Below are 15,704 nucleotides of genomic sequence, written 5' to 3'. Positions count from 1 at the left end.
TTTCGGATGCGAAGAATCGAAAATTTGCTTGCAGCATTTGTATAACCCGTTTTATGCGCAACCATCATCTCGATAGTCATAAAAAGTCGTATCATTGCTATAAGAAAGAGTTCGTATGTTCAATTTGCCACAAAGCTTATGCCAGGCAATCTTCGTTGCTGAGACACGAACCAAAAGAATGCGGTAAAAAGCCCCAATTTGAATGTAATTTATGCGATATTCGTTTCACACATATCGTATAGAGCCCACGACCAAGATTTTTGTGTTATAGCAATACGGCTAAAACTGGATCGAATCGATTGACATGACTGTCCTCAACACAAAAATACCCATATTAGAAATTCTCTGCATAGCGTTTGACCTGACCGAAATTTTAAAAGTGTCAAAGAATTGACCCAACATGTGTTATAGCAATACGTCTGATTTTCGGTAGGTAGTTAAAGAGTAGCTTTAAGACACCGGAAACATCATTTTCGGAACTCAATAGTGTAGGATGACTTGAAAAAATTAGAAATAAGATACGAAAAATTTTTTATCGTAAATATTGGTTAGTTGATGCTAAGAAAATATTTTTCAGAAGAAAATATTGTTGCATTACATTTCGAGATAGTTTTAAAAGTGTTAAAGAATTTTACCGATCGATGTCATAGCAATACTTCTGAAAATTGTTCGACATGATCAAATAAGTTGTTCAGGTATAGAAAAAATTTATTTCAGAAACATTGAGTGTAGTACCTTCTCTATCAAAATCCTTTTAGATACTCCGTTTGACCAAATTTACCTGAAACTGTCGAACTGAAGGTGAAAGAGTTACATAAATGGAACAAAGGGGAACTTGGATGAAGTTAACAAATAAAAATGTTTATTTTAAGCCACAAAAATTGAACTTTTCAATCCCTGCCGGATTTAGTCATCGTTGTCGTAGTCGCATTTCAACTTAGTCATTTTAATATCTTGAAACCTACGCGCTTCCGATGAAAATTTTTCGGGCAAAATTAACAGAGGTTTTGGTGAGGGACGTCTAACGACGTTAGCAGTTTTGACCTTCAGTAGCTTTCTTAAGGTCATTTGAAGGTTAACTATGTTTTCTTGATAGGAACTACATATTTTTTTTTATCGCAGATTCGTATTTTGTGTTAGAAAATAAGTAACTTTTGTCTGACGAATGTCAATTGTCTGCGAAAATGTCACATTCAAATTCAAAATTGATATTCTAAGTTTTGGAGAATAGTATCACCCACTCGCTTCACCGCTTCACCGCTTCACCGTCAGCATTGGCGTTACCCAGTGTGCACCACGTGGAGGTTGTTGATTGGATTTTACACACCATTTGGCCCTGAGAAGGGCTGTTTGTTTTTTTTTTAACTCCTGTAGCTGCTTGATCTAGCGCATTTCGTGTTCGAAATGGCCTCCATTGCTATAAAGACTAAATATTACTGAGGTTGAAATATTGGAACACTTTGCTACTCCATATTCTGGTCTATATATAAAACAACTACATTTTGAATTCGAAAATATGAACTTTTGACATTCGTATGGTCTGTTAAAATTGCATTCGAAATGAAAATTATCGAAATATATATTTTCAAGTAAATACGGAATCAAAGAAGGGATATTCAGTTGAACACGTAATCTGTTAAATAGTCGATCACAAATAAGAATTTCGAATTACTTATTTTTCTCTAATCTGATATTGCAACTTTGAAAAGTTCGAAATATTGATCGTTCCACAATTTGGTTATTTGACATATTGAGCCCTACCCTTATGTACATTGTTTTCATAAATCCTAGGTTTTTTAGCTTGATAAAAAAAATCAAATTCATCAAAAATAATCTGAGCAAAATTTGAAACACATGAACAGGCGAGGGTACCAACAGTTTGAGTAATGTTTTGAGTATCGTTGATGTACAATGAAACAATCGCCAAAATAATAAAGTTTCAGTTTTTTCCAGTCGTACGAATAATGATCTCAAAAGTATTTTTGGTAACCTTGAATATTTTGATTTTTCCAAGTTCTTCCATCCGGCAGTGTGTTGCCTGATTGTTGTTTTTCAATCTGAGTAACTATTGTCAATTCGCACTTTTGTTTCAGTCTTCCGTAATAAGAAAACCCTAACGATCAATGCGTGATCAGAAGAAAATTTCTTGTTCATAAGATGCATCTTCTAGAAAAGTATACACTTGCACGAGCTGTGGAAAGTCATATTCATGGGAAAAGTCTTTTTTTTCTACTTGTGCGCGATGAATCCAACAACTCAGATCAGTATTCGTATGTGTTGTCGTATGCATCAAGCGCTTCAAATGACGGAGCAGTTTTCAATGTCATGATGGCATTCAACATAAGTCTACACTCCAAGAACTTATGACGTATTGAAAAAATCATTAAACTCTATCTTAAAGTATTAATCGTGTTAAAATATTCGGTTGAAACTGGAAGAATTAATCATGCTTCATCTTCAAGAACTAATCACAACTCGTCATGAAGAATTAGTATCAATTGGTCTCGGAGAACTAATCGCAATTCATGTCGAAGAACTAATAAAATCATTTACTGATTTTTCAACAATGAAGAATTTTCATCCGGAAGAAAAAGAACGAGATCATCGGAGCGAGCAATGAAGAACGGATCATGAACTCACTAATGAAGATTTTTAATTGCGATAAATGAAAAAAAATCATAATTCATAACGATTAATATATTTATTTGAAAAGAAGAAAGTGGTGCATGCTGCTGCGTGAAATTATTTCACGCCTTTAGCTTCTGTACAATGCGTTCTGGACTTTTTTTTATATTATATTTCTTGTCTTTCGAAATGAAAAACAAAACACTATCGTATGCTTAGTCGCTCTCATTATAATACAACAAATAATCGAGGACTCTTATACATTTGAAGATTAATGCCAACCAATGTGAAGAATAATCTGTGAAATTACGACAGGGACTCGATAAACGTGCCAAGGTAAATCTAATTATTTCGTTGTTTAAGTAGAAGCATCAAACTCAGTGTTGGCATTTTGAACTCTTAACTGTTCTGTTTTTGTATTCTCTGTGGAATATCCGTTGTCGTATGATCTATGTCGGTTCTATGAGTCAAAATACAGGAAAATCATTTTGCGATCAAAATACTTCAAGCGGATCCTTACTGGATTAGCTAATGAGGATATAAAAAACTCCTCGAGTTTGTTCATGTGATTATCGAACGCTGTCATTCATATCGCAAGATCAATAGATTATTATTCCTCGTCCATCTATGATAATATTACGAGAAGAATGATTTCAGCGCTGCTCAAATCATTCCTTTCGATTGACCGATTAATTCTCGATCGTAAATACATGTGAATCCTCCATTTTTCATCCATCACCGTAAATTATGGCAAAGTACTTGAATTAAGGAACACTCTTAACTCTTGGTATTTTTTTTATGTACCGAAGGAGACAGCAGCGGAGAAGACGGTGGTGAGAGGAGTGAAAGATGAAAATTCTAACAACAATTTCGTTATTCAGTTCCAGGAGGATCGAGACCATCCCTGAAGATCAACAGCTCAAGACAAAAGTTATTTTGGCGTCCGTTCCCGTGTGAAAAGTGTGGAAAATCATACACCAGAAAGGACACACTGAGACGTCATCTACGAGACGAGTGCGGAAAAAATCCCCAATACATTTGTTATCTTTGCACCAGAGGATTTAAGCAAAAGTCCAATTATCAGAGACACAACGCGAAAGTTCACAGTATTAGATATTCTAAAAGAAAGGATAAATAGATAAATGAGTAAAATAACAAACACTGACAACGATCCGAACATAATTGTGCGTGTGCGATTCCACACGGCCTTCAAAGAAGATATGATAAGATGAAAAAAGAATAATCGTTCATTGTGAATTTCTGCATTGTTATCCACAACATATCGCTGTTATGTTATAATAAAAAAAAATAGCATGCCTCCCCAATTTTTCAAATATATTTCTAAGCTTTTGAGTTGATTATCATGGGGAAAAACAGCACTCTCCGAAGAGTTGCCACGAATAAACACTTTTAATAAGTCGTTGAAACCGGTGTTCAATTTTTTTACTTTTATCCGGAAAACAATGTGCATTTAGAGGAAGTTTTATCAATTATTTCTATTACCATCTTTTTTGAGATAATAAAGAAAAAGCCTGATCCATCGTTGCAAGATTTCCAAGGAGACCCGGCTGTAACTGGAGAAAAGAGGGGAGGGGGGAGGGGGCGTAGATTGTTTTGTTCGGTAAATTGCAAACTTCATTGATATACTCCAAACTCGGTAATCGATGATAAGTAATTGATAACCTCGTGTCCGTTTTCTGTTCACGTTTCAGGGAATCGTATAACGAGTCACAGTGTGACGGCAATCATCAGCTCGAAGATACAAAGGCCTTCGTCGAGAACAAAATATTCCATTACCCTATCAGCGATGTCGAAGGTCATATCGAAACATGGGTAGCCTCAAACGTCATTTGTACGATGAGTGCGGTAAAGCACCGGAGTATATATGCAGCATATGCGAGAAGGGCTTTAAACAAAAGGCTAATTTCTAGCGTCACAAAATTCACAGTCACCTTTTTGCGCTGAGATCTTAAGCCTTTGGAGACTCCGACCGAAGATAACAATCATCGAATAAATCAACACTGAAGATTATCGCTTCGACCAAAAGTCTCTTTTCGATGTTCATTTATTGTTGATGTAGAATTGTTTATTGTCCGGAATGAAAAAGCAATCGCGTTTTCAATAGACTCGACAAAGAGAGATTCATGCTTTTATCATTTATTATTTATTCTTCATACTTATCTCAATCCTCAACTGAAGATATTTATAACGAAAGCAAGGAAAGAAACTATGTGAGAGGAAGTCATGGCACTGTTTTAATTGGCCATCAAAACGATCGTTTCAACGTTCTTTTTCCTTCTGTGATCGCAGGTCGTCCGCGTTCGAGCTCATGGAATCCCCGTAGCAGCGTTCCCAAACCGTATCCTTGCTACAGATGTGAGAGATCGTACACTAACAAGAGCACCCTAAACCGTCATCTGCGGGAGGAATGTGGCATATTGCCACAGAACGTTTGCAGCTTTTGTCAGAGGGCGTTCAAACAACGATCCAACTATCAACGTCATGTGTGGACCGTACACGGATGTGTACTGTGATGTCTTCGATCTTCAGATCAATATTATTATTATTATTATTATTATTATTATTACTCTTGTTGTTATTGTTGTTGCTATGAAAATTTCAAATTTCGCAATAATTTATTACGAGGATTCAAAATTTATAAACGTCCAAACGTTGTTGCTATCAGAGATTCTCTTAACAATTTTCCCTTTACGAGACTAAATTCGGAAATGCTATTTCAGTCGTGCCCACAGAGTAGTCTGGGACTCAATTACCCAAGATTTTGTATCAATATAAAATAATAATAATAAAAAAAAAATAATGACAAAAGAAAAAATACAATTGACCGAAATTTTTCGTTGATGTTTCTTCGTGCGAATTGTACTCTTGAACACATTAATTTCTTACTCATTTTCGTATTATTTAACATCTTGAACTTCCAGCCACCATTATTTCCTGATCAAACACCCCTTCTTCTGTGGACCTACTTTTTATTTCTCTATGGGTATTAGCTACTAGCTGCTAGGGAGCATTATATTTTTTTTTCGACGATAAATTCGAGGACAAAAGAATGAATTTCTATTAAATTCCAACGACTAAATAGCTTGTTCGTAAGCGATGCGAAATACGATAAATAATCTGAAAAAAATTTTCACAATAACTGCTTTTCGGATCCGTTGTTTATTTTTTCACTCTGCTTTTTACGTTGATCAATAATTGGCTTACAAGGAATTTTCATTAATGCACATAATTCCTGAGTTTTGCACGCTGTAACAACTTTTCGACTATTTTTCTGACGAATAATCGGTCCAAAATACTCTGATCAAATGAAAATTGTGACTAATGCAAAAAATACTCTGTTCGGACTTTTAATGGTCATGCCGTGTAAGAGGGGAAAAGATTCTACGCAAAGTTGAATTGGAGAAGCGTGTATGCACTCTAGGGAATACGACGAAGTACACTGAAGAAACAGTTGAGTTGAATTAACTAGAGCTTTATAGAATACGTCAAAAGAAATATTGTTTTCATTCAAATAACTACACAAGATTAATGTTATGTAATGAACTAAATGTTCAGCATTACTGAATATTAAAATTCGATGTATTTCACGAAGCCATTTGGTTGATTCGACACTATTCTCATTTCTCAGTATATCTTCAAGAAGTTCTGATATTTCGAATAAAACATGTGAGTGGAAAGCAACTTTTTTCACAGCGTTCGTTTAATAAATTGTTCGTCAAAAATAAAGTTCCTTGATATATCGGAAAGCCATCGAAACCAAATAAAAAAATTCAGCTCAGCTACAGAAGAAAATTTACCGACTGAAAAAATTTATTTAAAAAAAACGGCTATTTTTGCCCTGTTAGGCGTCATATTTCCTCAAATGTTGTATACTTAACCAAATGCAATGATTATAATTAACAAATCTACTAATTTACTGTTTCAGATGAGAGACGGATGGGTCACAGGGTAAGCTACAATTCGCCTTTCAGTTGTGCAAAGTGTGGCAAGCGATACACATGGGCAGATTCATTGACGAGACATTTGCGCGAGGGTTGCGGTGTTCTTCCAAAATATTGCTGCCGTCTCTGTGGTCGTAGATTCCGAAGGAAGGATTATCTTCATCGTCACAGTTTGAACGTTCACGATTACGGCGAGGCCGTATTTTGAATCTCGGATGTGCGCACGGTTTTCCGAATTCCGATCGAATCTCACGTCATTTAAGAATGAAAAATAACTTTTTTAATGCGTTGATGTTAAAAAAGTCGAGAGTCCAAAAATTTTTGGGCGAAAACATCAATTTTTCAAATTTCTTCGTTCTATTAAAATTATTCATCGATTTTTTATCAGTTGAATTGTTTTCCTGGGAATTGATCACTCAAATTATTTGGTGTAATGATAACAACATTGTTCCTCAAAATATTGTTGCAAAATTTTCAAACTTATTTCTCTTAATTTCCGTTCCTTTGTCTTTATTCATCATAATTTTGAGATCTGCTGTTATAACGAAATTCGTTTTTATTTTTTTGTGTTCTTTATCATTGGAGAATAATATTTGTGGCAACAATATGTACTGGAGAATTAATAAAAATTGCATTACGAACGATGAATCATTTTTTCACTGCTTAAGAATTGACTATATACAGACAGATCAAAGTTTATTTCAGCAAGATTCATGTTTAGTTTCGTGTTAAATTTCGTAGGCTTTTTTTTTCAAGTGGGAACTGCGAATGGCTGTTGCTACATTTGAGTACATTTGAAAAAGCTTTTTTTGGAACGTAAGCATTATTTTTGTTGAACATAGAACCGATTGAAACGAATGTGCGCTCATAGAAAAGTGAAGTTTCAAGAAATTTTGGAAACGTTGGGAAAAATAAATGGCCCCAAAGGCAAAGAGAACTCGCCGTTTTTTTTTATGATGATGAAAGCACGTCGAGATGAGAGCTCGACTGTAAATAATACCACGTAAAAATGATGTTCAAATGAATATTTTCAACAATCCCGAAACTCCGTGCAGCTTGATTTTCTCATATTTTTTCATTTTTCTTTTTTTTTCAGGTTTAAACATATCAGACTATTACAAGAGACTCGGAAGGCATTTTTGTTCAACTTGCGGAAAGGAATACAGATGGATGCAATCTTTAGTCAGACACGAGCGCGAGGAGTGCGGAAAAGCGCCGCAGCATTGCTGTCCAGTTTGTGGTCTGAGGATACGACACAAGTGGATGCTCAAGAAACATTTGATCAGTGCTCATAACTGGTCTTTACCAAACGGGAAAAATTTTTGAACGTTTAAAAAAGACTATACGCATGGAGAACGAAAAGAAATAATTGAAAGTACAATGGATTAGTTAGAAAAACTGAATGAGCTATAAAAAATGTATTTTTTATTCGAGATACTTGAAGCACGTTGTTTTTGTACATTGACATTAATCCCGTGATATTGAGCATTGCCATTGGGAATAAAATTGAAATAAACTGAGGAGATAAAATCTCGGAGAAAACATGACAAAAGCGTTGTTCAAAAACGTTCATTCCAGTGATTTATTTGTTATTGTATAGTTGATGCCAAATAAAGATTATCAAACGAACCAAATATCGGTAAATGAATCTGTATAATTGATATCGTTTCATTCTGTTTTCTGTTTCTAGGATACGGAAATTTCGATTACCACAGAAGATATCGTGGGAGATATGCGTGCGACGTATGCAGTAAGGAATTCACTTGGAAACCGTCATTGACAAGACATAAGCGTGAGGCTTGTGGCAACGAGCCGAAATTTACGTGTCCGATATGCTTCAAGAAGCATCGACGTAGGAGTCAACTTAATGAGCATCTACAATGGGTACACAAGTGGATCAATAACAGAAGATATTGAGATTGTAAACAAGAAAGAGAAGAAGATGAAGGAAAAAAAAACCCGTTTATTCGGATCGATTAAAGGGTACAAACTGCGTTTACTCATCATCGTTTACCCTCATTTTCCCTGTTATATGTGTGAACGTTGTTCGGATAATAAGAAGATCAACTCTGCCTGTTGCCTTATATACTCGAGAGATCTTCGTATTTTCTTTCTGTCGAACAGAGATTATTTTTCTCTGCATAATCGATTCAAAGTGATTTTCTCTCTTTCAATCATTTATGAGTTTTGTGTTTATTTTGATTTCAGGATACTATTACTACTTCGCACAGGCCCCTTTTACCTGCGAAAGTTGCGGCAAACGGTACAAGTGGCGAGAATCATTGAATCTTCATAAACGTATGGAGTGTGGAATCGAGCCACGTTTTACTTGCGATTTTTGCGGACGTAAATTCAAGCACAAGCACCATCTCAAGAAGCACCATCGATCGATACACCTTTATGATTCTCGATGAATTGTATTTTTTCGTTGTTCGTTATGAGATATTTCTGTAATGGAAGACCAAATCGATGTATAACCAATATAGAATATTGTTTATCGCATTATTGTCAATATTATTGTTTTGAAAATGAAAAGAAACCGACCCCGCAGAACGTCTTTATTCATCGGAATGTATTTCTATCTCGATCAAGCTTTATTAATTATTTGCATTTATATTTTTCAGATTTCTATGCTGACGATCAATCGGAGTATGGATTGAAATTTCCTTGCACAATATGCGGAAAGATCTACTCGAGAAAATCGTCACGTTACACGCATCAGAGACTCTGTGGAAAAGAGCCACGATTCAGTTGTCTCCTTTGCGGAAAGCTCTTCAAATACAAGCATCGTCTGAAATCCCATTTGACCTCAAATTTCCACGTACCGAGAAATCGGTAGCGATCGATAAACTCGTTGATTCATAAGAGGATACTGCTGTGTTTGTAATTGCGTTATTGGTTTCTTTTTTCTTTTCATTTTATTGTTTTTTTTCTTGGTGCATGGGATTCACTTTGCGCAAACGATTAATAAAGTTAATCCAATGATCGTTGATCCTGGTTTAAATAATCTCATTTCATATTTGATTTCATTTGTATTAAGACTTTATTTTTATTATTTCAACGTTTTGGTCATTTGCAAAACTTTCCCTCGGATACGAGAGAATTATTCTCTACATCGAATATTAATTGAGCTCCGCGTTTTTTTCCTTTCCCTTTTTTCAGGATTGTCTCATCAAAAATCTTGGATTTGCTTCCAATGCGGAAAAGGATATCGTTGGCGTGGCTCGTTGCAGAATCACATCCGTGTCGAGTGTGGCAAAGAACCGACTTTCAAGTGTCCGATTTGCAGTAGAAAATTCAAGTATAAACATCGCTGGCAATCTCATGTCAAGTCTGTACATCATCTTGGCTTTTGAGGAATAAAATCCATTCAAATCTTTACCATTTCGAACAATATTTATTTTTTTATTGATTATCCTTCAAATCTATATTTCACGTACGCTGCTTTTTTTTTTTTTTTTTCTTAATTCCAACATGAGTAAAGATGAAATTCTTTGTTTGACTGTTCTCAGATTTTTCAATTTTCTGTCGTACATTTATTTTCGAATGATTTTCACCGTGAATAAGATTAAAAACGTCTCATTTACAAAATTACGTAAAACTCGGACAGAGTTTCCGTCTCCCAAAATGTAGTTCTTTTAGAATCAAGTCTGACTATAAAAACATCATGGGAGTCTTGAAGTTCGCGACCAGACTCCGTTCGCTTGTTCGCTGATGGGGTGAATATGGTGAAGGATTTGACTCGAAAAAATTTTCGAAGAAATTGCAACATAGCTAATAAATGAATGCACGAAGTTAGCATACGAGTTGGAAAGAGGATTTGCTCACGAGTTTGATTCGAAGACTGATCTGAGGTCCAAAGCCGGGTGAAAAGTTGGCCTTCGAGAAGTTTCGGATGAATGTCATTTGTTTCCACCTTATTAAAAACGGACAAGTGATGTTGAAATTTAGAAATTCGTGGAAATATCCGTGTGATTAAATTAAAATATGGCTTCGTGGTATATAATGGGAAAAATTATTTGTATCAACTTTTTGAGCGCAACTGAAAAGCAGATTGAAATAGTTTTTTGCATAGACTAGAACAAATATTAGTTACCAGAAATAAGTCTAATTTCTGGGATGGAAATTCAATAGATTCAACAATTTTTTGAATTAATGACAAATCATTCAGTTTAATTATACATTCATTCATCATTCAAATAATCTCCGAAGCTGAATTATTTCGTTCGAACGACTGGTACAATTTATTTGTTGAAATGATCGAATTGATTGAACGGTAATCGTCCGGATGAATAAATGAATGAGCCGATTTTTATAGTATTTTTAGTTGCGTTAAGCGAGGAAGGATCACTCGCACAACCTCACCTCGAATTTTTGAGGTTGATATTTTTCGAAGTTGAAATTTTTCCATCCCGTTCGTCCGATCGAAATAAAAATGAATCAGCCCATTTTTCCCATCGTCCTGTATGGGCTGACCCATTTTTATTTCGATCGGACGAACGGGGTGGAAAAATTTTCTTTACAAAATTTGTACCTATCTCCCTCGCACTCACGGTTGTGATATATACTACCGACTGATCCGTGCTCTTAACATAGAATTTTTCAGCAGCACCAAACGTTTGTCAATTTGACCAAAAGATCTCGTATCAACATTTACTGAATTAATAATTATTGAATTAATTTTGTCATAGAAATATTTTGTTGACCGTATGTATCCAAGTTAATATTTTTTTTTGAAGGAAGAAAATTTTTTTCGATTAAGCAATTTTTTTTAGTGTTATTGCCTTAGGAAAACTATGTACGACTTTTCATGGTACAATAACAAAGAAAAATAATCTGTCCTAAGTCGAAGAATTAATAATCGCGAAGGTGTTTTTTGCTTGAGGCTCTATTTGGCTTGTCGCTACAAAAGTATCTACGCGTTTGAGGACTTCTTCATTTTTTTTCTTTCAATGATGCGACTGTCCCGTCTTAGTATTTTCTTTCTTCTATTATAAAAAAAAGTTGCTTCGCACGAAATACGATTGAATTTGTGCTTGAAAAACGCAGTTTCGCGATTGCATTGATTTCTTTGCACTATGCAAGAGAGTGATTTTTATTGTGAAACGACCAAGTGTCGTATCTTTATTTGTCTCTCCAAAAAACTTCTGTCGAGTACAAGAATTTTTCTAATCGGATGAATATTTCGTTTCAGGATTGTTGGCGACGATGCTCAAGTCCGAGGAATTTCCACAAAAACAGGAACCAGAGAGTCTTGAATCTAACTGGACGACGGCGAGCTCCGCTGCAACAGTTGTATTTAAACCGGTCTTGATACCGCGCAAGAATTATCAAGCGAATGAGGAAAAACACACGTGCAACAGATGCGGAAAGTCCTACAAAGCAACGACATCGTTGAGTCGTCACAAACGGTTGGAATGCGGCGTTCTACCCGCCGAAATTTGTCCAATTTGCGATCGAAGATTTAAACATAAATTCGTCCTTAATTCGCACATTGTCGGTTGTCAGAGAAGACATCGCGCTGTAGTGAAAAAGAAATCACGTTGATGAATAACCATAATATCAACGATTTCTCTAAAATTTTCTTCATTCTTGTTCCTTAACGAAGCAATCACTGAAACAGACACAAAAATAACACTCGCCATAAAATAATTATCGTTATAACTATGAGAATTGAAAAAGAACAAAAAATACACATGTACCAGAATGAAGAATCATTAGAAAGTAATCAATTACAATATTTTCTCAAGCATTTATTTTCAATCTTTTATTACGTTTATCGGTTGTTTAACGTTTTGTGACTTATTCCTCGAGTATTATTCATACTAACACAGGATGCTCCATTCATTGAAACGAAGGTGAAAGAATTGTCTATTGAATATTGTTATTGAGTCGATCCAACAGAATTATAATATGGGTGTGTATCAATAACTGTAGGCGTGTATCATAACAAAATTAAACCCTTTGAAATGTGACTAAAACTTGCGAGTTTCACCGTTGCCAGTAATTCCTGCATAATTTTATGTTTCGTGTTGTTTATTCCGAGAGAAAGAGAGAGAAAATGATTCTTTGATGAAGAATATTCTGAATGAAATCTCGAGTGCACATGATTTCGTGGATATTCTGTTATTGTGCGTGTTATAATTTAAATAATAATTGATCTTTCGCGAGAGACCATAAACGGGAGAATCATGTTTTACGCGTGGTAAAAGGAATTGGTTTTTGTGGGCGTGTGTTAAAATGAAAATTGAGTGAATGCTCTGCTAAAGATTGATGGAGATGCATATGACGAATGTAAAATTAATCGTAAATATAAATATTTTCTTTTCGTATTTTAAAACGAAACAACAGAATTGTTATTTATTCAAAACCTATAGAAGAAAATATTTTCAAGCGACTTATTTACCTTCGTTTAATCCGACAATTAAATTAACTCTAATTCGGTTTTAATATTTTCCTTTACAGCTTATAATCTCGGGGATAATCCGATTTACGAGCATAAATTCGGGCCTCAGCACTATCAGCAAATCGAGCTCCAATTCGAATCGTACCAGCCCACGTTCCAAAGGATCGATGTAACAAGAATGGCCGATCTCAACCCCTTGACCACGCCAGGACAATCCGCAGCACCGGAAGACCGAAGCTACATGTGCGGAGAATGTGGCAAAGGCTACAAATGGTTGGACAATCTTCGACGTCATCAGCGTCTCGAGTGCGGCAAAGCTCCCGGCTATCGGTGCGATCGATGCGACAAATCGTTTTACAGAAGATATAGGCTCACGAAGCACATGTTACAACATGAGAATAAATGAAATAATAAACTGAACGAATACTTTGAATAAGTTGTGTTGCCCCAAAACACATCCCCAAAAGTTAATGACCTCTGCAGATGGGAGCATCACGTCGCTTTGGATGATCTCCATGGTTTTCTGTGGTCAAATTTTTGTGACGTAAAGTTTACACATAAACGTATCGTATCCTTTTCCAAGCATGAACTTTTTTCATGTTTCGAGGAACCCTTTTGAAATTTTGTATACACCTTATTTGATACTTCAAAAAACAATTCTAAAATGTTATTTTCATTATCACTGTTATTCTGTTACAAAATTTGTTTTTTGTAAGTATATGATATCGTGATATTGTAGATAATAATTCCAAAAGAGACCATGCTAATTGATGAATCCATAACTTTTCAATTGTCTTCCCAAATGGCAAATTTTGCTAATATTTTTTTCTCCGTAATATTTCGTCACTTGCAAGCTTTCATTGAAATCTCTCGATTTTTATTTAACGATGCACATATTAATTAAATAATAATCGAGAACGAGCGTTAGGAGTCCGTAAAAAAAATAAACGCGGTGCATCAATGTAATCGACGATTGTCTTACCTATAACGAGAGATATAAATTGTGTTTTTAGAAACAAGTATTGAAATGTTTTGAAAAACATGTTGGAATTAAGGGTAAAAGGCTCAATTGGAAATGTTAACCGTGTGTAAATATCGACGAAAGATTTGTTGTATTCTCTGGAAAAATTTTTTTTCTTCGCTAGGGAGCTCAATAACGAATTGGAGGATGAAGCGTCCGAGTGTAATTTTCGTGCATGGCCGCTAGCATGTTTCTCCTCAGCAGATATTTATAGTGCAAAAGAAGAAGTCCCTTTGTAATAAAGACGACAAAGCATTAATAATAGTAATTGTAGTCGATCGGTTTTCGAATATTTATAAACAAAGAAAAAATGTTGTTTAACGTTTTTCCAGACATAAACGCCGAGAGGATCGTCCTCGAGGTCGACGAAATATCAAGAGAGTGCACGGTGCCGTTTCAGACAGATTTGGGTTATTTTTTCGACAGCTCAACAATCGTCCAGCAGACAATCGACTTGAGTCCGAACCATCAGACAACTAAGAAGTCGTTGACGAAGGGAGTTCAATTTTTCTGCAGCGGTTGCGGACGCGCTTACACGAGAGTAGACAGCTTAAAAAGACATCAGCTCAAGTGTGACGATTTTTTGAGATCGATGCAGGATCATCGTCCTTATGATGGACAACAGTATTACTGTTCACAATGCGGAAAAAGTTATCGTCGTAGAGACACTCTGCAGAGGCATCAGCGTCTCGTCTGCGGTGACAAAGAGAAGAAATCGTCGTGCAACATATGCCAAAAAAAATTTGCTTACAAATTTTTATTGAAAAAACATTTGGCTCTGCACGAAAATCAAACGGGAAATGTAGATACGAATTGGTTGGACGATAACTAAATTCCTGGTTGACATCAGTTTTTAGTTTTAACTTAAATTCCGCTGTCATATCTTGTAAGTGTTTGCTTTAGGCGGAAAATAAAAAAAATTATTCACTGTGGTATCGACGCATCACATTGAATCTTGTTCATAGATCCTGTATCTCGGTATGGGAGCCGCATATTTTACATGAATAAATTCAGATGAACCAGCCAAGTTTTTCATGTGTCAAACTCTTCCCCTTTTCAATAATGAGCACTCACTCTGTTCATTTTTAGATGAAAACTGACCGATCCTCGATCAACTCTCAATACCTAATCCCAAATTATATTTTTTTCTATTTCCAGGCTGCATCGATTTTACTGATCGATACAACGCTCTACGCAGTCTCGAGGAAAAAACCAGGGATCTTGGACACGAGCAGAGGATCGACGATCTTATCAACTATCGTCGCTCTCACGAATCAACTGACTCGAAGCATAATCAACGATCAACTTTCTCAATAATTGTACCAACAGGTCCAGATTTATATACAACCGTTCAGAATGCCGAACACGTTTGTCATAGCTGTGGCAAAAAATATAAGTGGCTCGACAGCCTCAAACGACATCAGAGAGTCGAGTGCGGCAACAAGGAAAAACAATTCACCTGCTTCGTCTGTAATCGTAAATTCAAGTACAGATACGAGCTCAGAAATCATCTTGCCTCCCATCATGGATATTGATCCAATAAAATTTCACCTTGTTATCTCTTATCTCAATCGTTATTAGATTAACCAACTGAAATGAGCGTTTCTTTGCCTCCTTCATAGTTTTTATTGAAGACTGCGTATATAAGTTATTAGAGTTTAGTTTTTCATCATACTTTCGTTACGTGTTC

At 35.6% G+C, this 15,704-nt stretch overlaps 1 protein-coding gene across 5 annotated transcripts in view; it reads left to right on the top strand.

Moving 5' to 3' along the window:
- The window catches only part of lola (longitudinals lacking), a 133,505-nt gene extending 118,464 nt beyond the window's left edge, over nucleotides 1–15,041 (top strand). The window contains exon 7 of one of the 5 annotated variants that reach the window (XM_043428440.1): nucleotides 14,347–15,041. In XM_043428440.1, the coding sequence (XP_043284375.1) occupies nucleotides 14,347–14,846 (500 nt within the window). In that variant the 3' untranslated portion in view covers nucleotides 14,847–15,041. Of the gene's footprint in view, nucleotides 1–3,506; nucleotides 4,199–6,571; nucleotides 7,026–11,781; nucleotides 12,933–13,052; nucleotides 13,415–14,346 lie in introns of those variants that run through there. The other 4 variants (XM_043428451.1, XM_043428449.1, XM_043428480.1 and 1 more) reach the window with 4 other exon arrangements.
- Nucleotides 15,042–15,704: the final 663 nt, after the last annotated feature.

The sequence above is a fragment of the Venturia canescens genome, chromosome 9 (assembly GCF_019457755.1).
Source record: "Venturia canescens isolate UGA chromosome 9, ASM1945775v1, whole genome shotgun sequence".
NCBI lineage: Eukaryota > Metazoa > Arthropoda > Insecta > Hymenoptera > Ichneumonidae > Venturia > Venturia canescens.
The sequence above is the reverse complement of the archived record's forward strand: the minus strand, read 5'-3'. Positions and strand labels throughout refer to the sequence as shown.